The 24753-nt window shown below is 35.0% G+C and overlaps 1 protein-coding gene across 1 annotated transcript; it reads right to left on the bottom strand.

Annotated features, from left to right (window-relative positions):
- Positions 1-6458: 6458 nt before the first annotated feature.
- Positions 6459-24699, bottom strand: Socs4 (suppressor of cytokine signaling 4). The gene is made up of 2 exons (XM_015480908.2): positions 24379-24699; positions 6459-8161 (listed from the first exon to the last, which is right to left on the bottom strand). The coding sequence occupies exon 2, from the start codon at positions 8066-8068 to the stop codon at positions 6749-6751; it is 1320 nt and encodes a 439-aa protein (XP_015336394.1). The 5' UTR covers positions 8069-8161; positions 24379-24699; the 3' UTR covers positions 6459-6748.
- Between the last annotated feature and the right edge of the window lie 54 nt (positions 24700-24753).

Here is a 24753-nt window from a genome sequence, read left to right as displayed (position 1 = left end):
CTGGGCGCCGGCGGGACTGCGCCTAGGCGCCGGCCGCGGGCTGCCGTTTTCTATTTGAGGACCGCGGGAAAGCTTCCGAATTTTCCTACCTCCCAAGGACTCAGAGCATCGCCTGTAGTCGGCAGTGTTCAAGGTAGCCTCATGGAAATTGCCACTTGTTGACTTTGACTTGAGGGCAGATTCTGGATCCCCACTCTCGACTCCAAGCATTTTGGGTGTGGGACGCGGTCTGGCCAGACCGAAGGCCCGGACCCTCCGGACAGAATTGAAGAGAGCTGACTAAAAGGTCATTGTAGGAAACAAATGTGTGTAAATGGTTTGACCAGTATTTGCTAAAGGTTGTCTGCAGACTTCTCCCAATTCACACCTCTCCTCACATGTTCATTTTTGAATAAACATTAGGTACCATATAGTGGGGCCCAGGAGGTGGACACATGGACCCAGCCAAGGAATCTGCTGGGTAGTAATGATGTGTAAGAGTGATGTGGGTATAAAAACAAATACCGGAACATACATTATTTTTATATAAAAATGTATGTAGGGGGCTGGGGATGTGGCTCAAGCGGTAGCGCGCTGGCCTGGCATGCGTGCGGCCCGGGTTCGATCCTCAGCACCACATACAAACAAAGATGTTGTGTCCGCCAAAAAATAAAAAATAAATAAATAAATATTAAAAAAAAAAATGTATGTAGTTACGTGTATCTAAGCCATTAGTGGGTTAGTGGGTGACTAAAAACCTCTTTAAAAGACACCAAGTGGACCTACTCTCCAGTACAGTTTTTAACGGAAAAGGAGTAACAGGAAATTTGGATGCCTAAGACTTGGGGTAGTCCTAGTTGGGATGAAGGCAGTTTCGGAAAATTACACTACCAATATGGAGGACCTATCCTGTCCTCAAAAGAGGCAGCGAATCAGCAGTGATTTATGGAGTCATTAAAGCCTGGCGTAACAGAAAATAATATGGTCTGGTCTTAAATGCAAATTTTGATATCTTGCTCTCATTTTTTGAATCAAATCTAAAATATCTGCATCATAATGTTGCCTTCTTTTGATTAAAAAAAAATATACCCAATTGGTGTGCCTCCCTCACCTCACCTTAGTCCTGGACCTTGGGTATTGAAAGCTTTTCCTTGCCTGCCAAGGACCAGTATCGGAGCACTCTGGAGGTTCTATAGGAATGACATGTCTACAGGAAACATTTGCTTAGTTACAAACTCCCCATCTAACACGTTTTCAACTGATCTGTCCAGTTCTTTCAATTCTTTACAGTTGTCAGATCTGCAATGTGATAGGAAGACTTTCTACCTTATGTTCCCTTCCCTTTTAACCTTAGTTTCACCACAAATAAATCTTGCAGGTATAATTGCATCCTGGCCTCTGTTTCTGGAAGCCCCCAAACTGATAAAAACTAAAAGTGTATACAAACAGACGGTGTGTAAGGATGCGGACTTTTCAAAAGTGTTCCTTTTCAAATTCCGAGGTGAATGTGTGAGGTAAGGACATTTTAAAAACAAAACACAAAGTCTTTGGGTTTCACATGTGAAGATTTAATTAAGTGAAAAATTGTTCAGATCAAATTGTTTAAACTCACATTCAAGAACAAACAGTCAACATCAAAATTAGAAATAAAAGTGGAAATAGACTACTTTGGGGGGTATGGTGTGGATCATACAAGCCTGATTGACAAGAGTAGTTTTGTGAAATTACTATTTAAAACTCTGAATATTCAAGTATATATTGTTTGTACTTGGCTAATACAGATTTTATTCAATTCTAGCAAAATCAGCATAATTTGAGTAATTTCCTTAAGTTTCACACCATGGCTCTCAAGGCTGAAAGCTTAGATTTGATCATAACCATGGCAAAGTGATTATCATTTTTATTGCAAATGTAATCAACTTAAAAAGACAAACATCAATCTGACCTTATGAAGGGCAAGAGGAAATTGCAATTGTTCATTTAATTGCAGTCTAAACCATAAATTCAAATTGTACTGTTTTCTATTGTCGAATCAAGCAAAGAAAAAGCCTATTACAGACTACAAAAAGTGAATGTGACTCTGCAGGGTCTACTAAAGAAATATTTTGAAAACCTACCATCACATTATTACTTTATGGGTGTACAGCAATTATTTTCAAGTATGCTCCATGGGTCACTTCTTACCAAAGGATTAACCTTCAGGAAGTGAAAAGTATTATTACCTACACTTTATAGGAAATGAAGGCAAAGGAAGATGTTAAGATTGAGTAAGCTATTCAAAATTACAAAGAATAGCTTTGAGATAGGATTTATGAGCTAACCCTCTTTCCATTGTATTATAAGCAGTCTATATGTTGCTTACAAGCCAATGTATTTTTAAAAGTTACCTCATTTTTTTTGTGTTCAATGTGTTAGTAAAGATTTATAGTGCTGCTTGTTTCTAGTAGGTCATCAATAAAGAAAAACTCTTTGTGCTTTGTTCTTTCTTTAGAAATACAAGTGAATGTAAAACTGATTATGCTAAAACAAAAATGGTTAAAATATTTTTTTCCCAAAGTAGAAACAAGATTCCTTGACTTAAAAAATCTTTTACTTATGTGGGCATTACTTAACATTTCTAAAATAAAATAAATTACTTAACATTATATAGTAGGCTATTTTACATTATTTTGTTGTCTGTAGGAATGTATCATAACTAAGTCTACTTTCCTGTAAAATTTGCTCTACAAAAGTCAAAATATAAAATATGACATGACTATTGGATTCTGAATATAGCTAAATGTGATGAGAAATATTTTTAATGAAAACAAGAGTTAGATCTCAAGGTTTTTGTTTCATAGGAAATAAGTGCTCTAATACATGGATCTATAAAATGATCCAAACTTCAGACACAGGAAGTTGATAACTTGATTTATCTTAATGGCTTTGGCTCATGAATAAATGATAAAATTTTGTTTTCTTATCAAAAGAAGTATAATTTATATGAGTCCTATTGCCACATTTGTTCTTCTTTTTAAAGGATTTTTAATTACTAAAGCATTCTTTATATTATTTATAAGAAGTCAAAACTTTAACTGAAAGCTGTTTTTTTGACCACAGTTGGCCATTAGCTGAAATTCAGGAAAGAACACAAGTTTGATCACCAAATCAATAAATCTAGCCACAGGCTGACTAAAAGCTTCCTTTAATCTTCCTATTAGGTCTTCCTTTAAATTAAACCATTCCCTCTATGAATTATTTAGGTGAATGCATGGTTATAGAAAGATTACATATGACTTTTCATACAAAATGCTAAGGAACCTAAAAAAAGAGAAAACCCCATTCAGCATATTCCAAGAATTACAGCATGAATTAAGATGCTATAGATTAAAAAGGTGGTGGTGGGGGGGGAACGTGTTCGAGGAGAGGATATATATCCTGAAAAGCTTGAGAGAAAAATAGAAAAGTGAAGTTTATTTCCTGATTAGCACAAGATAATTCCCAAAGCACAGCTAAGTGCCTGGTCCAGACAAGCTATTAGCTATTAAGTAGTTCCCTTTCACTGTCAAGTCTTTTCCCTGAGGTAATGCCTAAATTCTTAATATCTTATTTTCTTTTAGATCCATTCTCTTTTACCAGTAAGCTCTACATATTTCCACCATGCTGAATTCTTTCTCAACTCTGGAGTTTCTACTTTTCAAATGTTCATAATGTTTAGTCTAGTGCTATAAATGTATCTTAGAAATTTTGTATCTTCACATTTTTATTCTCAAAATTTACTCATTTTATTATTTTGTTTTGTTTCTGCAGTACTAGGGCCTTGCTCACATGAGGCAAGAACTCTACTTCTGAGCTACATCGCCAGTCCTTATTTTGAGACCTTCTTGCTAAGTTGCCAGGTTGGTCTTGACCTTGCAAACCTCCTGTCTCAGCCACCCAAATAGCTAAACTTACAGCAGCCACCATGCCTAGTTCAAAATTTACTCATTTTAGTTACAGCCCAATAAATACATTTTTGATGACTTATATAATACTGATGTTGTTCCATGTGTACTCTCACAAAAACATAAAGGGGATAATCTTTTAATATTCTAATCACTTAATTTTTAGAAAATTAAGTTTTTACTCTTTCCCATTCATGATAAATAATTCCCTCCTCAAGTCTTTATGTATGTCTACTTTCCAAATTTCTTTTAATTGTAGCAAATACCAAAGGGAAAATACAAATCATTTCAGAGTAAATGAATTGCCTGGCTGTTCTCATGTAGTAGATACTTCAATGATGCACATATGGCAGTATTTTCAAAATGTTAAGAGCTATTAATACCTTGAATTGAAAAAAAATAAAAAAGCCCAGAGAAAATATACCACAAGTAATCAGTTTGAATTATATGAAAAGCTATTTAGATCTTGACTTTCATAGAAACACTAATTTTTACCACTATAAAAGATAACATAATTATATTTCATTTTTCTTTATAAAACTACCCTTTAACAGAATATTCATAGGCTAGTCATTCCTTAGGTTTTCAGTACTGATAAAAAGTTATTTTTAAAAGAAAAATATTTAAAATAATTGTTTCACAGAAACAGAAAGTCTTATCAAATTCTGATAAAAAACTATAATCATGGGTGGAGTCTTACCACGCTATTTTCTTTCACCAAAGATGGTTATTTAGGAAGTGTTATATTAATAAGATAAGCTTCTCAGTGATCTATAAAAGTGCCACAATAAAGATGAGGTAGTATGAGACTTTTCTACCTTTGTGAAAGGTAAATATCATCTTTAGAAGTGATATTTATCCTGACACTGATGTTATGATAATCCTGAGTCTCATCACTTCTATAAGAGGTGCCACTTGAGTAGCTACCTTTTGTGGAGATCAAGACAATCTTGAGACCACTGAGAAGAAAATGCTAGAAGATAATGGTAACAGATTTTCCTGGTTTAATTTTGTAATTGCTAAAAGTTTACTTTAAAGCTATTATTGAAAAATGCTATTTTTATGTTAATAGCAGAACTGCAAGATAGGAAATGGTATTTCAACATAAAAGCAACAATAAATAAAACATTTGCTCTACCTTGGACATTTTGTAGGTCAAAACAAAATTCAATCCAAATAGAAGTTTCCTAATACAGCTAAACTAGCATCAAGGTATCAATGGCTATATTAAAAAAATGCCAATTTGTACAAAGGGGCAGACAGTTCACCAAAAGGAAAACTGTGGAATCTTTCTAGATTTATTAGTCACTCTTTTAAAAAAGAAGAATAGGATATCATTTCATTTTATTAGTTACACTGGGCTAATGTTTCTAAAAATGCTGCCCTCTTCTTGGGATAGTAAATTTGAAACATGATCATTTTTTTGTTCTGTTCAGTATAATTTTAGTATGCCAGATAGCTTTCCTTTTTTGAAGTCACATTAAAAACCAAAGTTAATTCTGAAGATAATAATTATTTGGAACTTGAAGATCAAAAAGTAACACAAAGCTTCCTGAATATTGATCTCCATGTATACTTCTTGAATCTTTATTTAAGTCAACTGAAAATAATGAAAAACTACTTAGGTCTCCTCTTTGGTTAACCAGTAGAAATTTGTGGTTGTTTATAATCTATGGAAATTCCTGAAAGTAACAGGCTCAGAGCTTCTAAAAAACAGCTAAGTAGAATCAACAGTTCATAAATGAATACAGAAAAACCCTAGTTGCTTTAATTACTAAGTATTAATATGGTTATTATTTTTAAAGTTTTCATTGAGAAATAAAGTTTGTTTTAAAGATGGTTTAACTCAGGTGGGGGTTTTAGTTCAGTGGTATAGCACATGACTATCATGGGTGAGGGCCAAGGTTTGCATATGTGTGCACGCACGTACACATAAGGATGATTTAACTTTTCCAGGTAGAGAAGACCACCTATTTAGGAATAGCAAATGACCATGCCATATTGTAGCATAAATGCACCTCCAGAATGTCATGTTTTCATCTGATGCTCATTGATTTGGATTAATCCTGTTTTACAGTTAATATTTAAATTAAAAACACAGAAAGTTTGACTTTAAGCCATTTTGTTACCTGTAACATTCCTATAGTAAATTATAAAGGTCAATTACACTAGTATGGATGAATCGTAGCACTCATCTTTACTGAAGAATTTTAAAGCTCAACAAAAAGGGGATGAGGAAACTATATTTTATGTATAGGAACACTGATAGCATAGGTTAAAAATATTTTACATGTAGAAAAGAACATAAGTTTATTATTAAAGAAAAATACAGGGCTGGGGATGTGGCTCAAGCGGTAGCTCGCTCGCCTGGCCTGCGTGCGGCCTGGGTTCGATCCTCAGCACCACATACAAACAAAGATGTTGTGTCCACCAATAACTAAAAAATAAATATTAAAAAAAAAAAAATTCTCTCTCGCGCGCGCGCTCTCCCTCTCTCTCTCTCTTTAAAAAAGAATTAAAAAAAAAAAGAAAAAGAAAAAGACAGAATATCCAAATGTATTTGTAATGCCTACCAAATCTCAAATATGCCTGGACCATCTATAAGTTAAGGAAAGAAAATTTTAAGTATACAATTTACACAATAAAAACCCAAAGTGAACATACATGGTTAAAAATATATGTTAACATCCAACAATTAGTGTAGCATAAGAAAAATAAACAGATCCAGCAGAGGCTTATTTTCGATTCCAACTGCCTTTGTAGAAAAATTCAAAGAGGAGTAACAAGAAAAATAAAATGTTAAATGAAAATACATATGCAATTATTCCCATGTTACTACCCTTTTCCTAGCATTGTTGTTCTGGCGCATCAATCCTGAGTACTCTAACTTTTGATTTATAATGATACTCCTTCAAATATAATTTCATAGAAGGAGGAATTGGAAGGGCATCAATACCATCGTAAGTTGTACAATTACAAATAACTGTTCTGCAAATATGCTGCAGGGAAAAGGGGAAAGTCCGAATTAAAGGAGTGGATAAAAGTGGTTCAAAGAACATACAGGCACTTGGGTCCTTATAATGTTCCAGGAGCCCAGTAATATCAGGAGAATGGAAGACACAAGGATCATGTGCATCAAAGCTAAAGTTGTGATTCCATTGTTCAATTCTAGCATGGAGAGAACGACTATAGCGTCTAAAACTAACAGAGAATAAATAGTCTTCCTGTGCTGAGTCTCGAAGTAAAAAGGTACCTTCTGGTTTTCCTTCTAGTAGAGCTTCAGCTGCATATTTATCCATAACTCCCCAGTAACATGGATTGTTATTGATCTGAAGGAGGTCTGGTACAAGACAGTGAACATAATCAATCTGGGTGTGGTACTTAGGAGGTGTTTCCAACTGTAGGATATCATCATCCATTTCCCATTTGGGTTTGTTTCTTTTTCTGGAACTTGTGCAAAGTGTTATAATTTCATCATCTGAATCCATATCACTATCTTCTATACTGTTATTTGGACCTAGGTTCATCATAGAGTCAGTCATGGGACCACCTCTACATGAAGCATTGTTGGTAGTTATGACACAAGGTTGAACATTGGTATGAGAGAAACAGTTTACATCTTCCATGTTTCTTCGTTTTAGCTGACCATCCCTCAATTCACTCTGAGACAAGTCTGTGCTTACCCATTCATCTGATATGGGACTTATAGGAGCAGTGTGTCGTTTAATAAAATGCCATCTGAAGGCTAAATCTGATCGAGGTGGGAAAGGACACTTATCTAACATTAGTTCACTGATATGAATTTTTCTTCTAGATGGAAGCCCGGAAGAGTGCCGACTACTACAATTCTTTATTGGAAAACACTGCCCCACAGCATCTTGCAATTTTTGTTTCAGAGATCGGCCTAAAAATCTATGACCACAGGAATGATCTAAGTCCAACTCAATGGATGAACAGCTGTAATTTCTTTCTTGGCTCCTTAAAGGAACTTCAGTTTTCTCTATAGTATCCACTGTTTCAGCATCTGAACAACTCTCACTCTTTTTCGACCAAGACAACTTCTTTCCACTCCACACATAACCATCCTTTCTGTCAGCACTTCTACTTCGACTAGTTTTGGGTCTTACAACTATATTTTTACTATTATTTTCACTACTTTCTGCCATTTTAACAAATTTATCCACAGATTCCAGTGTTATAAATACTGCTTTTTCAGTTTTTCTGACAGGATGTTTCTTCTGAGCACTTTCCAGATGTATCTAAAGGGGGGGGAAAAAAAGTCATTAGCGATATGTTATCCACCTTTTATTTATAATATAAAGCCCCAATTAGACACAGATGAAAACATAATTAGTACATGAAAAAGATGAGTACTGGCTATGTTGAAAGCAGTCCCAAGTGTTTTGTTCCCACTAAATGTAATCTTGGAGTTCCACAGTCAAGAGTCTAAGGTTCTGTTCCATAGCTCATTTCCAATGTGTATCAAAAAAAGCCATGTCTGCTCTCTCAGCTATAACATAGGCTTAAATCTGAATAATTTCTAGTCTTGAAGTGTATTTCCTGCCTCTCTCTTTTCATTTTATTTTAAAATTTCACAACAGACCAGTGAATTCTTTTTTGTTTGTTTGTTTTTGTGGTGCTGGGGATCGAACCCAGGGTCTTATGAATGCTAGGCAGATACTCTACCACTGAGCCACATCCCCAGCCCTAGACGAGTGAATTGTAAGAACTACAAGTCTTATATGCTGTCTACCCTATACTGTTCCTTTACTTCTTTCTTCTTGTTTCTGTTCCTACTGATTAAAATATGAACAATTTTAAGCTGCAAAGTTAAGAAAGTATTAAATAAATAATTACCACCAAGCAGTAGGAATGTAGTTTTTTCAATACATTTCAACTTTACTACTAACTTATGCAGCTTTCTAGAAATATGGAATTAGACTTTTATTCTTGAACATTTCTTGAAAACAAGTAGATTTCTATAGGATATTACCTCTCTTATGAAGTTGGGTAGACAGGATAGAATTTACATTGTAAAATACTGAGTTTCACAAAGACTCATGGCAATGATTGGTGATAAGTAGAATTAAAGTATTTTTCAGTGAAATAAGATTTTAAGTCAGAAACTAAGGGAAGAAGTTCTATAATCCCAAATATATTGCAGATGAATTTTGAGACTGGGAAAAACAGTTACGCAACATTCTGATTATGATTATGTTTCTGATAATGCAAGAACATTAAAAATTCCAAGTCAAGTACTCCCAGGCACTTGAATTCTTTTTCTTTCTTTCTTTTTTTTTTTTTTAATGGCACTAGGGATTAAACCCAGGGACCTGTGCATGGGAGGCAAGCATTCTACCAACTGAGCTACATCCCCAGCCCTTGAATCCACTTTTAAAGTAGGTTTTGAAACAATCATATTATATGATTGTACATACTGGCAAACAAAATAATTTATAAGTGCTTTTTTAAAAGTGTGAATAAATGATACAGACTTTCCAAATAGAGTATTCCTCTTTTGGTGATTAGACTTATTATTTTTATATAATGAGCCCACTGATATGTAATAATTTAAAATCCTTAGGGAAAAATGTTTCTAATCGAATTTTCAAAGATACACCATCACTTAGCAGAGCCAAAATTATATTCAACAATAACTTTGCTTATTTATTGACTAAATTCCACTGAACAAACAATAAGCAAAAGCAACAAAGCTAGCTATAGAATATGAAAATTCACTAAGGTTTGTATCAGAATAGCAGTTTATTAGCTGTATGATCAACTTTACTGGACTGGGTGAATTTCTTAATCTTGCCTCCTTGCTGCTTCTTAATTATGACAATTCTTTTTTTATATCCTCTATTCTTGATAATATTCCCACCTTTACCAGGGTCCTGCTTCAGTATTTCTCTCTTAATTCTTCATTGTCTTCAAAATTCACCAAAGTCTCCTTATAAAATCTTGATTTTAATGCTTCCTTAGAAATTTCCTAATGAGTAGGAAATTGGATTTCCCCTCAAAATGAAAATAGTTTTTTGTTTTTTCCCCAATTATACAAAAAATAATTGTTCAGTTTGAAAATGGCTGAGTGAATTATTCTTTCCTCAGAAGTCAGCCCAAAACAATAAGAGAAAATAAAAAGTAAAATCACAAACCTAGGGCTAGAGGTGTAGCTCGGCAGTAGAAAGCTCACTTAGCAAGTGCAAGGCTCTGGTTGCCAAGGGAAAAAAGTCCACAAACCTCATCTCCAACAAACTATCAGATAATCTATAACCTGAGAAAACAGAGGAGCAATAACTGACTCAGTGGCAGAGAGCTGGGTGTAGAGGTGACATGGATAAAAAGGAAGCCAACAGAGCAGGCAAAGTTCAGGACCTTTAGGCACAAAGTGCTACAGAAAGTGTGGGCAAAGAAAAGGAAGGAAAATGGAAAGGTATGTTGAAAATTTGTCTAAGAACTGTTGGATTTCTTAGATTTTTAATCCCATACTTAGAGACATTTACTATTTGACAAACTAAACCAGAGGTTCAGGACTTTGGATACCAGACATAGGAAAGTGCAGAGGGGAGGCTGGGGACTAAAAATAGAAGGACTAAATCAAAAAGTTTTTTAGTCCCTTCTTCCACGTAGCTCCCAGAACTCTGGTGGGCAAGCTTACACTTCCCTACTAGAACAGGAGAACATACTTTTTTCTTTTCTTTTCTATTTTTTAAGAATCTAACCTTTAGTTATTTGTTTTATGTGGTGCTAAGGATTGAACTCAGGGCCTCACCTGTGCTGGGCAAGCACTCTACTACTGAGCTACAATCCCAGCCCAGGAGAACATACTTTGCTAGGAAACAAAGTGGTCAAAGAGAAAAGACACAGATGCTGAGAGCTGGGAAACCACTAATAAAAAGCCAGAAGGCCACACAAGCATGCCCTGAAGCTCACCTCTACACAGCCCCGCCTACACACACACACACACACACACACACACACACACACACACACACAATCCAGGAAGCATAGTTGTGCTCTACTCACAGATGATCAGTTTTTAGGAAAACTTCTAACATAAATGACAGACCAAAACATAAAGTTTGAAAAAAACACTAAACTGTGGAAGGATTAGACAATAAAAATAGATTTCTGAGCCTCAGTGGTAAAGTGGCACTTTGCAGGAGGGAGGCCCGTGTTCCATCCACAGCACCACAAAAACAAACAAACAAACAAATAAATACTGGTTTCTTCCAAGTTAAGAGAAATTATTACAACTATGAATAAGACATAAGAAAGAGGTGAGGACAAACTAGAAATTAAAAATGATTGCTGAGAAAAATTTGGAGGATAAGTTGAAGAAATAGAAAAAATAATGGTTAAATAGGCAGGAAAAAAATTAGAGGATCAATATAGGTATTTCAGAGAAAACAATAATAAAATGGAGAGGTGAAATTACCAAGAAATAATACTGGAAATTTTCCTAGTGAACATACTGAACCACTATGGTTGCTGCTCAATTCTAGATTGTATTAAGCCAATTAAGATCTGGAAGACCGCCCCCCCCCCAAAAAAAAACTCATACCTAAAGGACATGAGCTTCCATAATGAAAGAGCCTACTGAGCATCTAAGTACACAGACTGAGTAGTCCTAATATGAAAATCTGAAATGCTCCAAAATCGGAAACTTTTTGAGCATAAACATGATGCCACAAGTAGAAAATTCCACACCTGACTTCATGTGATAACATCACAGTCAAAATACAGGCCCATAAAAATACTGTGTAAAATTACCTTCAAGTTATATGTATAAAGTTTATATGTTTAGACTTAAACCCCATCCCAAAGATATTTCATTATGTATATGCAAATATTCCAAAATCTGAAATGGGAAATAATTCTCATCCTAGGGAACACTGAACCTGTGCTGAAGACTTCCTGAGAAGGAAAGAGTTATAATCAAAGGACTACAAATAAAATGGTATTTGGTTTCTCAACAACATTGGAAGCTAGAAATTAGTTTCCTACCTTGAAGAGATAACCAGTCTAACTATCAGTAAAATATGAGGTTAAAATAAATTGTCAGACATGCAAATTTTAACCCATATTAGATAATATATTCTTCCTGTAAACTCTAACCCAAGGAAGATGTGTGATAGGGAAGAAGAAATGTGAGTTCTGGGGAGCAAGAAGGGAATCTCTTGAGAGGGGGTGTGTATAGGGGAGGGTTTAGAGCTGCTAGAGGGTAATCAGCCCAAATAACCACACAAGGACAAAGGCTCCAAGGTGAAGGATCTTGAGGAGAAAATAGATTGACTTTTAGAAAATTGAGAGTGCAAAAGCAAATGGAAAAATGACTATGTAACAAAGCATTACAGAAAAATAAGAAAGTTACCCAAGAAAATAGGAGCTGCAGGTATAGCTCTGTGGTAGAGGCGCTTGGCAAGAAAGTGTAAAGCTCTGGATTAGATATCCAGCATCACCAATAAGGGGGGAAAAAAGAAGAAACATAAAAACCACCTGCTCAGCAGTTAATGTTATTTAAATATTCATCAAAATTGTGATATAACTAATGTGAGGATGCAAAGAGAGAGAGGATAGAAGTAAATTCCTATTCACCAAAAGAGGAATTCAACACAATGTGTAAAAATTGCTGAATCACAAAAAAGCATAAATATACTATTTAGAAAGATGAAGGTAAAAAAAGAGTTAAAATATTTGAAAGTAGAACCAAGTGACAACTATCATAATCTCATCAACTGGCAGTATCTGTTTTAACATTTTCAGTATCTTTATATACATATATGGCAAGAATGTAGTTTCATAGCACAGAGATGGCAGGTATTAGAAACATGGTTTGAGTCCAATCCTGTTTTGTACTATGTGTATGATCTAGACACCTCAATGCATCCAACTGCAAAATGGATGCTATTTCACCAGGCTATTGGGGATGAAATAATTTACATAAAGTAATCAGCTTAACCATGGAAATGCATTAAGTTAAATAAATGTTAAAATATACTTTTTTGGAGCTGGGGTTGTGGCTCATCAGTAGAGCACTCGCCTAGCATGTGCGGGCTCTTGGTTCGATCCTCAGCACCGCATAAAAATAAATAAAGGTATTGTCTCCAAATACAATTAAAAAATAAATACTTAAAAAAAAATACTTTCATGTATTTATAAAACAGATATTGTTTTGTTAAAGTAACTAAGTCAGAGAAAGTTCATAATGAGAAATCACAGAATATCTCTATTCCAATACTTAATTATAAAAAAAATTCTTATAAGTATAATTTTGAGGAGAAAACCCAGTGTTTTAAAGTGAAAGACCAACATGCCAGATAACAGCTGAAATTCAATAGACCACAAAGCTATGGGAAAATTTGTCATTTACCCCCAGAGAACTAATCTCCAGACTTTCTCTATACAAGTTTACGTGCTAACAAAACAGGTTTACTTTGGTAGGCTTACCAAATTTTAAGTAATAGGTACCAATTGATGGACTATCTATGGGTTTTAGGTGAACTTCTTACCTGTGCTAATGCTGCAGATGTCCATAAAAGAAAGTGAAAAATACCATTGTTTTAGGCTGAGTTTTCCAAACATTTTCACACACTTCAGAGTGAAAATTTTCTTCTGTTTTGTATTCATCTCAGAATTATAGCCTTGAAAGTGAGGCCCCTAATACACGACCAGTATAATTCCACATCTTATACAACCACAAGAATGAGATCTTAATTAAAATAAGTTATACTCCATGTATGTATAACATGTCAAAATACACTCTTCTATCATGTATATATAAAAAGAACAAATTTTAAAAATCTCTAATTTAATCCCAGTAGCAGCATCTGTCTGTCTCAGGTTACATATTCTGCTTAGCTTTTCATGTACAGATACTTGGTTGAAAATGAAAATGTAACTTGAAAATAGAGAAAAACAGATTAAATTTTGCTATGCCACAAGTATTTAAAATACTCCCTTTAAAAAGAAACTTCACTTAAAGTGTATAAAAATCTGTTCAGATCTCAAAGGATAAACCTTTAATAAGTTTCACAGGACTTGAGTTAGGCATTGTTGGTTATTATGTTTAAAGTGACTTTGATGATTCAAAACTTATAACAATAACTCTTCTATCTTGGTAGTAGAAATAGAACTAATGATGGCAACCATGTTGCATGATCTTGTGTATGCTATAAATCTATAAATATTTTTATTTATAAATTAACAATATAATTCTAAATTGGATTGTCAAGTGCTCTGAACTAGGACCATTAATAATGGGCTGGCCCTACTTTGAAAATTGTCAAGATTGACAGCCTTCAGTATTAAGACATATTCCTTTGGTTTGTTATCACTTCATAAAGCAATGCAGATAAAATAAATGCAACAAACATGGAAACAAGGGGGAAAAAAACGGAGGAAAAAAAAAGTGAGGCCTCTGAGTTTGATCCTGAATACTAAAAAAAATTATTAGAGTTCCACATAAAATTTTCCTAGCTATTATTTTGCTAGAAAACTATGAGTTCATGCTCAAAATCTCTTTTGTAAAATGTTGTTCTCCCTTATCTTATATATGGTCCAGTGTGGGAAGCTACATTGAGTTACCATGCCTTCCAGTCCTGATGCACCACAGGGAACTGTAAGATCACTATAATCTGGCGCGATAGTGCCATGATTCCTGACTCAAGTTTTTTTCCCCACTAGGATAGCAAGGCCAGTCTTCTGAATAGGCACCCCTGTGGTTGAGCTACACTCATCTATTCTTTTGTAATCCTACCCCTTTGCCCTATTTGGGATAGAATGTTCCATGGAAACTCCCTTTGTGTGTCCCCTTCTCTTGCTCTGCCTTTGGGTGTGGCCTTCCCAGATGTCAGTCAATCTGCAGACAGCAGACATCATGAAGTTAGACTCAAGCCCCCCCAAACCTGACCTCTTGCCTCATTTGAATGGCTTCTCCCCAATAAAAGGGTTCAGCACGTGTTCTCTCTCTTTCCACGGACCCCTAAGATCAGAGAAGCCATCAGAGGACCCGAAGAAAAAGGTATCTCTGTTTCTTGTGTGATTATTTTGTGCAGCCCAGTTCACCTGGAGTGACCTTGACTGTTTAGTCGTGAGACACGACAGTCCAGAATGTCATTGAATTATTATAGTTTTCAAAGTAGGAAGAAAATTTAATTTCTAATTATATTTGTCTAAAAAGTAAAAAAAAAATTAAGATTAAATTGAATATATGGCTGACAATGTTACCATCCCTCATTGTCATATGTTCACTTATCTGATGGTATGCTGCTCTAGAGGGAAGAGTAGGAGTCCCAAGGGCTGACAAGTTAAGGCAGTCCTCCTTACTTTACTCACTATCAGAGTACTGCAACTGCTGCACATGATGCTAGATTGGATTTGTGGACTGTATTATTGTTTAAATTTTTTTTAGTTGTTGATAGACCTTTATATTATTTATTTATATGTGGTGCTGTGAATTGAACCCAGTGCCTCACACATACCAGGCAAGTGTGCTACCACTGAGCCTCAACCCCAGCCTAGGACTGTATTATTTTAAAAGAAACTTTACAATACTTTGTAATAAGATATAACCATAGAAATCTTACTACACACAAAACTTGCTAGTTAATTCAAGGCAAAGTACTTACATAACTTGTTGAACTTTTAAGAGGAGTTAAGTATTTTCCTTCCACAAAATGACAAGTGCTCCAAATTTTATGACCTTTACTAAGATTCTCAGAAGGTATTTAGCAAATAGGTATATTTTGAAAACATCCATGCATTTCATCAGTAATGTCATAATATAAGTAAACTCTTCATAGTTTTTCTGTGACTGATTACTTCAGGGTATGTTTTCAATTTATATTCCAAAATTTTTCAATATTAAAAACGAACTCTGCATTAGCAAGCAATAATTCTAGAATTCATCCATGCAATACTTCTCTTTCTGTGTATGAGTCTTTACCAGAGAATATATCCTTGCTCCTTCTGGAATCTTTGTCACTTTCACAGAGCTCAACCTCATCTGCTTCATTTTAGAGACCAAGACCTGCACTTATCACATGCGAACCAAACATACCAGTGGCAGATGTGGGGCCCCAGAGCTCACCTCCCTCCCTATTCTCCTTTCTCATCTTCCTCTGGACTCACCACGGATACAGAGTATCAGCAGCACCAGGAGCTGAGCAAAGCACTTCATTTTTATTTTTTTCCCCCACACTTTTTAGTGGTACATTATAGTTGTACATATTGATGGGATTTGTTGTTACATATTCATACTAGTACTCAATGTAACAATATAACTTAGTCAATATCACTCCTCAGCATTTCCCTCCCTCCCTCTCAACCCTTGGTCCTTTTTTTTCTATTGATTTCCCTTTGATTTTTAGGAGATCAAGCCCCACCATTGTTTTTCTTTTTCCTCTCCAGCTTCTGCATAGGAAAGAAAATATAACCCTCTGAGTTTGTCCTATTTTGCTTAACATCATGGTATTTGGTTCCATCCATCTTTCTGCAAATGCCATAATTTCATTTTTCTTTATGGCTGAATAAAATTCCATTGTGTATATATATCACATTTTCTTTATCAGTTCATTTGTTGATGGACACCTAAGCCGGTTCCATAGTTTGGTTATTGTGAACTGTGCTATTTATAGGTAACCTCTTAACAATTACTGAGGCAGTAACTTTTCTGCATTTATGTGCCAAATGCAGTGGTCACATCTGTAATCCTAGCAACTTGGGAGACTGAGGCAGGAGGATCACAAGTTCAAGAATAGCCTCAGCAACTTATTAGGCCCTGTGTCAAAATAAAAAGGGATGAGGATGTAACTCAGTGGTAAAGCACCCCTGGATTCAATCCTCAGTACCAAAACCAAACCAAAACAAACAAAAAAACCCAACATTTGCTATAAAGACATCTTATTAGGAAAAAAGATACTCAGAATTTCCTTCTTTGGGACTGGGGATGTGGCTCAAGTGGTAGCGCGCTCGCCTGGCATGTGTGTGGCCTGGGTTCAATCCTTAGCACCACATACAAACAAAGATGTTGTGTCCACCGAAAACTAAAAAATAAATATTAAAATTCTCTCTCTCTCTCTCTCAAATAAATAAATAAATAAAGGCATTGTGTTGTGTCCATCTACACCTAAAAAATAAATAAAATTAAAAAAAATAAAAACATAAAAAAAAGAATTTCCTTCTTTGTTATTTGATTTTGTTACAAAAAGTCATAACAATAATGAAACTCTTATATCTTTACACTTGCCTATGGGGAAAGAAAATTTTCTAACCTCTTGCAGAAGTTTCACTAACTCAAAATTCTTAAAAATACAAAATCCAATCATACTGCTCAATAAAGATAAAATTATTTTTATTTATTACAAAGACCAAAAAATTTTTAAGAGAGGTGCTTTGGTGTTTGCCTATATATATAAATTCCAAATGTAAAAAGAAAGTGTAGAATTCTGAATCGAAATGAGATTAATTCTTGAGATTTTATTTTAATTACATTTTTTATGGTGCTGGGGATTGAACCTGGGCCTCTTGTATGTCAGGCAAGTGCTCTACTACTAAACTACATCCTGAGCCCAATTCTTAGAATTTTAATAATCTCTGCATAAACGAAGTAGGAGATCAAAATGATATATTTCGAAATGATGGTTTTACTACCAATTTGTGATACAGACATCAAAGATAATAGCTTGAAAGAGTCTGACAAATTGTCTATGTACTTTTTGCAGTGCTGAGAACTAAACCCAGGTAAGTAGGCATACTGAAATCGAAGATCTTTGTTAATGGTTGCAAAGACCTTTTTTTTTTTGTTTCTTTTTTCTTTTTTTGGTACCAGGGATTGAACTCAGGGGATTTGCTGTTACATATTCATACTCGTTGTTACATGTTCATTCCTGAACCACTGAGCCATATCCCCAGTCCTATTTTGTATTTTATTTAGAGACAGGGTCTCACCAAGTTGCTTTGTGCCTTGCTTTTGCTGAGGCTGGCTTTGAACTTGAGATTCTCTGGTCTCAGTATCATGAGTCACTGAGATTACATGTTTGTAATCCCAGCGGTTTTTGTTTGTTTGTTTTTTTAATGAAGGCAAAAGAATCACTTGGGAGAGGCTCCTCATTCAATAATTAATTTTTTATGAGGGAGATATTTTACACTGCCCTGGGGAGTAAACTGTGACATTTTAAAAAATCATTATTTCTTAGTGAGCAAGAGGCACATGTTTAAAGAGAGAGTTTATATAATAAATGCTCTGTCAAGAAAGCAATTTCCGGGGAGGGGGTTGTGGCTCAGTGGTAGAGCGCTTGCCTAGCAAATGTGAGGTACTAGGTTCGATCCTGAGCACCACATAAAAATAAATGAATAAAATAAAGCTATTGTGTCCATCTACAACTAAAAAAGTAAAAAATAAATTCTTTTTTTTTTTTTTTTTAAAAAGCAAGTTCACTCTCCATTCGGTCCCAGGTTCTACCACCAACTGCAATGACAGGAATAACAAATCAAAGCCCACTGTGGCACTTTCATTAATAAATTAAATAATATTTAGTTCTACTCAATAAGACTAGGAAAGTGATTTTAGTTAAAGATTCCTATAGAAAACTATTAAAATATAATAATTAAGAAGTTAAACTTTCTCTGGAAAATTATTCTGTATTCTTTAGAATACTGGATAACAAAATTATGTATTAATTTTTTTCACTTAACTACCTATATCTAAAATGCTGATCTACATCTAAGATCAGAATTCCCATAAATACTAAATTGAAATAAACTTGATCCTATAAAGAATAATTCAGTATACTACATAAAGAATTCATAAATTCAGGGTAGTATTTCAGCCTGGGACTTTGCCTACTAAATTCATGATTCCAAGTTTACCTGCTATCATGTGCCCAAAAACTCCTTGAAAGCATTCTGATCATAGTCTGTAATATTTGCATTAAATACTGGAGAAATATTTATGCTCCGCAAATAGAATTTACGGAATTTATTGCATAGCAGACAACAGATGAATTCCTTGAAATATTTTTTACAGAAAAAAAATATGAAAATGAGTTTGTTCACATGAGAAAAATATTTGAACTAAAAAAATTTTTCTCATTACAAAAGCAATACAGATTAATTTTCCCATAAATATTTTGAAGTATCTCCCTTTAAAGAGATACCTAGGTCTCAAGAGACTTTACTGGATGGTAATTAAAAAAAAAAAAAAAAGTAATCATTGGTTTAGTACCTTTATATCCTCCCTTACCTCTTTCCCCCTTTTCTTTAGTGCCAGGGATTGAATCCAGGGGAGCTTAACACTGAGCCACATCCCCAGCCCATGTTTTGTTTTTTCCATTGAGACAGAGACAGGGTCTTGATAAGTTGCTGAGGCTGACTTTGAACTTGGGATCCTTCTGTCTCAACCTTCTGAGTTGCTGGGATCACAGGCATGCACCACTGTGCCTGGCCTTCTACCTCTTCTACTTTCTTTCCCAATTACAGTTTGATTATGCCAGTGTTTCTAAATCTATTCTAGTAAACACTATTTCTGAAAGATGCTAATACATATTCTGCAGAGAAGTAGGTTTTAGTGCTTTTTCACATTGCATGGTAACCAGTTAATAAAAAAAAGTGTATATTTCAAAATTGCTAAAATTTTTAATGTTGTCACCACAAAAACTACATTAGTGAGGTAAAAGATATGCTAATCAGCTTAACTGAAACATTCTATTAAAAAATACTTTGATTAAAACATCACATTGAGCCAGGAGCAGTGGTGTACATGAATTCTAGCTACTAGAGAGGCTGAGCTCAGCAGGAGGATCACAAAGTTTGAAGCCAGTCTGGACAACTTAGTGAGCCACTGTCTCAAAATAAAAATTAAAAAAAGCTGGGGATGTAGTTGAGTGGTAGAGAGCCACTGTGTTCAGTCCCCAGCACCACCAAAAACATAAAATTAAAAAATAAAAATTAAAAAGTCACACTGTATCACATAATTACATATAATTATTTGTCCATTAAAAACAAATAATTAAGGGCCAGGGTTGTGGCTCAGTGGCAGAGTGCTTGCCTAGCATATGTGAGGCACTGGGTTTGATCCCCAGCACTATATAAAAATAAACAAATAAAATAAAGGTATTGTGTCCATCTACAACTAAAAAAATATTTTTAAAAACCAAACAAATAATTAATGATTGACACTAAAAAAAATTCATATTCTGGGGAAAAAGAGGTACCCTTTCAAATACATTTGGAAAATGCTTCTCCTCTGCAAGATTACAATACATACTTAACAAAAAGGTCTAAGAGGTACTTCAGTAAAGAAACCTGTTTATGCCAAGGTTTCCTATATTTAACTCTCCAAAAACATTTTTTGTGGAACAAATTTTGGGGAAATTATTAAAACGAATGTATGTTTCCCGAGCTTACTAAGAATAAGTTGAAATGTCTAGTAACCTATTGTTAAACAAGGTTAATGTGGAATGAAGAAAGTAGAAAACTAAGAGCTGGCAGTACATGGACTTCTAAAAGTAGAAGGACAATAGTAACTTAGAAAGCCGAATATAAAAGTTGTACTATTAAAACATTTTATGGAATAAATTGGAAAGATGTATTTTTTCCCTTAAAAATTTGTAATTTTTAATTATAAAAATGACATATACTCAGTAAGTAGTAAATCAATGTTCAGGGCTGGGGTTGTAGCTCAGTGGTAGAGCACTTGCTTAATGTGTGAGGCACTGGGTTTAATCCTCAGCACCACATAAAAATAAATAAATAAATAAAACAAGGGGGATTGTTTCCATCTACAAAAAAACCCAGAAATGTTCAGAAAGAAGTTGAGAAGGTGCAAAAAAGGTTATAATTCAAGTACCTGGAAGTAAGCAATTCTGACATTTTGGCCTATTTCCCTGAACTCTTTCTTTCTATAAGACCAATTTAGTCTAAAAAGGAAATTTTAAAAAATTAAAAACCCATAAAAATTAAGAACCTACAGTTATTCACTATCCCATGTTTAAAATCACCACAGTGCAGATGAAACAGCATGAGTTGCTAAATTGTAAAATGGTAGGTAAACTCAGACCTTGCCATTCATAAATATGTTACCTCCTTTAAAAAAATCTCTGGGAATATATTTAGTGGTAAGATATTTGCCTGGCACATGTGAAGCCCTGGGTTTAATCCCTAGCAGGGAGGGGAAACAAACAAACAAACAAAAAACCTCTGCCTCATTTGGCTTCACTTTTCTCATTGTAAAATCTGGACATGTTTTAACTGCCAGGATTAAAACATATGAAAAAAACATACTGAGATTAATGAAAATGTTATTACTCAGAAGTTTTCTAAAAATGACATGATAAAAGTGCCAAAATCAAGGAAAAAGGAAAGAGAGGAAATAAAGGCTATATATAAGGCAGAAAATCTGAACAAAAACATACTTAAAAATCTGAATTTAGGAGATTCCAGAATTTCTGAAATGTCATAAAACCTTTTCTATTACTCCTAATATTATAGTCCATTAAAAAAGTTTTACACTTTTAAATTACTTAAAAATAACATGGGTGAAAATCACAAGTTTTTAATGACCCAAAATTTGTAGTTTCATGTAAGCTAACTAATAGTACTAATAGTAGTGGTACTGAAATAACAAGCAAGTTGTTTTTTGTTTTTTTTTTAACTGATTATAGATTATTCTTTTCACTACTTTACAATTACATATGCTTACTTACATTTAAGGTTGAGTAACAAGTTTCACCTACAAACTAGTAAAAGGGAATTCTAGATTTAAATAAAATTTGTTTTTATGTCCTGATGTTTTTAAATTCTAAGTTTTATGGCAATAACTATTATTTGGAGAGACTGTGATAGAATATCTTGGATTAGATAAAAGACCTATGCTCTGACAGGGCATTGAACCCAGGGGCTGAGCCACATCCCCAACCCTTTTTATGTTTTATTTTTGAGAAAGGGTCTCCTTAAGTTGCTAGGGCCTTTTTTAAGTTGCTGAGGCTGGCTTTGAACTTGCAATCTTCCTGCCTCAACTTCCGTAGATGCTGGAATTACAGGCATGTACCACCACCCCTATTAGGTGTGTGATTTTAAATAAACCATGATCTTTCCAACTCTTAAGTTTTTCATTTATGAAATATTTATTATATCTGTCTTGCAGTGGTAAAAATCAATCTAGTAATGTCAACATGAGATTTAAATACTGTTTGTTTGTGGTTTTTTTTTTTTTTGCCAGAATTGGGTATTTGGAATAAGGTGACTTTTACTGTATCATACCATTTTACACCTTACTAAGATTATACATGTGCAATAATATCTACCACCAAAATAAGTAGGTTAGTAATTTTCAGGATACATTCAGAGATAGAAATTTTCAGACTTCTAATCTGCCTTCAATGTTATTTTTTCAATACTTTGTTCTCCTGAGCTCTGGTTATCCTCTCTTCTAGTCTTATCTTTCAAAGGATTACTAATTTTTACATGGAGTACATATTTTATTGAAAAGGCATTTTTAAAACTCCTTCCATAAGGCAATACCAATATATCCTCTTGGATAAATTGTAAGATTTAGATAATATTACCATTGGTAGAATGGTGATACATCAGTTTTCTCACCCTACTGCCCTTGAGACCAACAATATCTGTAAGCCTAAGGGTACTAAAGTCCTGACAACATAGCAAACTAACCTTCACGGCAAATGAATTTTTGACCTTGGCTTAATTTTCAGCCAGTTCATTCAGTTACCTACTCCTATGAGATATGCATGTTAATAAGGATGAACACATTCCTTTGGAAAATTTTGACACCTATATCAGTGACACAGCTAAATTGGTTTCTTTTTAAACAGCTATATTATCTCAAATTACCAGACAATTTTACTAATACAGTATTTAATTTACATAGGTTTCATAAATGCACTATCATCTTGTATATGTTGTTTCAGTTATCTATTTCCCTCAAAAGAATCATGAACTCACTAAAGGCACTGACTTAAGCAAATGGAATTATGAAAACATACTATCAAAAGCAGGAACAAATCTTTTAATATTTAAAACATTTTACTGGATAATGATTTAAACCCACTTTAAACAAAACTACTACACACTCACCCAAAGTATCCCACTAATAACACAAGACATTAATAATAATGAATTTTATATATCCATTAGTATCTCCTATGTACTCTAATTGGGTGCTACTAAGTACCATCTCCATTTCAGAGACTAGGAATTTGACATTCGGGAAGAGAACCATACTCAAGGTCACACAATGTGTCAAGAGTAAAATTAAAACCTTGGATTGTTCAATCCTAAAGCTGAATCTCATTCATACACGTGAAATCTACAAAGGAGAATTTTCTTTAATCTGTGAATCAAATGGCTTGATTGCTAAGGCACAAAAAAATGGACAGATTTATAGATACTCCATTTAAAACATTTTATAGCTATAACTCTTGTTTCAATTTGCAGATTCTTCTTATGCTGAGCTCTGAACAGTACTACTCTGAAATCTCATGATTTATTCAATATAGAGATGAATATTATGAGTTCATCTTGAACCGTCCAATCTATCCAATGATATTAAATTACTTGGACAAAAAATTATGAATCAGTCTACCTAAAAAATGAATGATCTCTAAATAAAATTAATTCACTTAGAGAGCAGCATCTCAGGTACCTTTGCTTTTGTGGGAAATGAACAGTAGGTATTTCCCCACAAATCCCAAGTTGTATTTGAGCCAATCACTCATCCTCTTCATTCATACACAAACCTCAGTGTCTAGCAAGCCTATTTGGAGCCCTAGTACTAAAAACAACCCCTCTTATGATTCCACCAAGGCAAGAACACCAATTTGTCTAACTGCGCTTTCAACTTTTCACAAAAGATAGATTGGAAAAGAGGGAAATCTGCAATGGAAAGACGTCTCACTGAGGTAAACAAAAAAATTGGTCTGACTGAAATTGAAAGGTGGGTACCACAAAAAAAAAAAAAACAGAAAAATTCTCAAAGATAAATACTAACGAGAGATTGTCATTGTGAAGATATTCATCACAGACCAGTCTATCAATACGGAAAACGTGAAGACAAGAAAAGCATAAACTTGATGGTCAAGATCAAATGAAGCCTACAACAATAGGTCGTTTAATTTTAACTCTTCTTTTGGATCTAAACATACACTTCAGTGAACTTTAGTGGGATATGAATCGGGAAACACAAGATACTTTTTAAAAGGGATACCTGGATAGAGTCTCAAGAAATGAGTATTAATTCTTCATCTCTACAGAAGTGACACGCTGAGGATACGAAATATGCCAAGATTAAAGGACCGACAAGGTCTCGCTTTATTCTTTTCTAGAGAAGAAATTAAAAGATCTGGCTCTAACTGTGTTCCAAGGAAGGGCTGGATCCGTCGCATGGGAGGACAGCCAGGAAGGAACGAGCACGACCCCGGCTGCAAAGCCCGGCAGCGGCCACCCTTCCCCCACTCACCTCCCAAAGGGCAGCTTAACTGGGGCTGACCGAGTAATTGCCGCCATCACCACAGCCGTGGCTCTCAGCGCACGTTCAAGTGGAAAAAGAAGGCCCAGCCACTCCTCGCACCTCCTGTAGATCCTACCAGGCGGTTGCCTTCCTGCCAATCCCGTGCCCCTCCCCTCGACGACCGGTTCCCGTCTCAGACTTCGCGGTCACCGCCTCCGCCGGCTACCCGGGCGCTGCCACCACTTCCGCGTTCAGCTCCCTCTTTTCCACGCTCACTGCCCCAGCAGCCGGTTCTTTGCCTCGCGGCCGGCGCGCAGCTGACGCCACCATCAGCGACCTCGGTCGAGACCTGCGCTGGGCGTGGGCGGGCCGCGCAAGCGCAGC

Source organism: Marmota marmota, unplaced genomic scaffold, assembly GCF_001458135.2.
Source record: "Marmota marmota marmota unplaced genomic scaffold, marMar, whole genome shotgun sequence".
NCBI classification, from domain to species: domain Eukaryota; kingdom Metazoa; phylum Chordata; class Mammalia; order Rodentia; family Sciuridae; genus Marmota; species Marmota marmota.
This window is presented reverse-complemented; position numbering and strand designations above follow the sequence as displayed.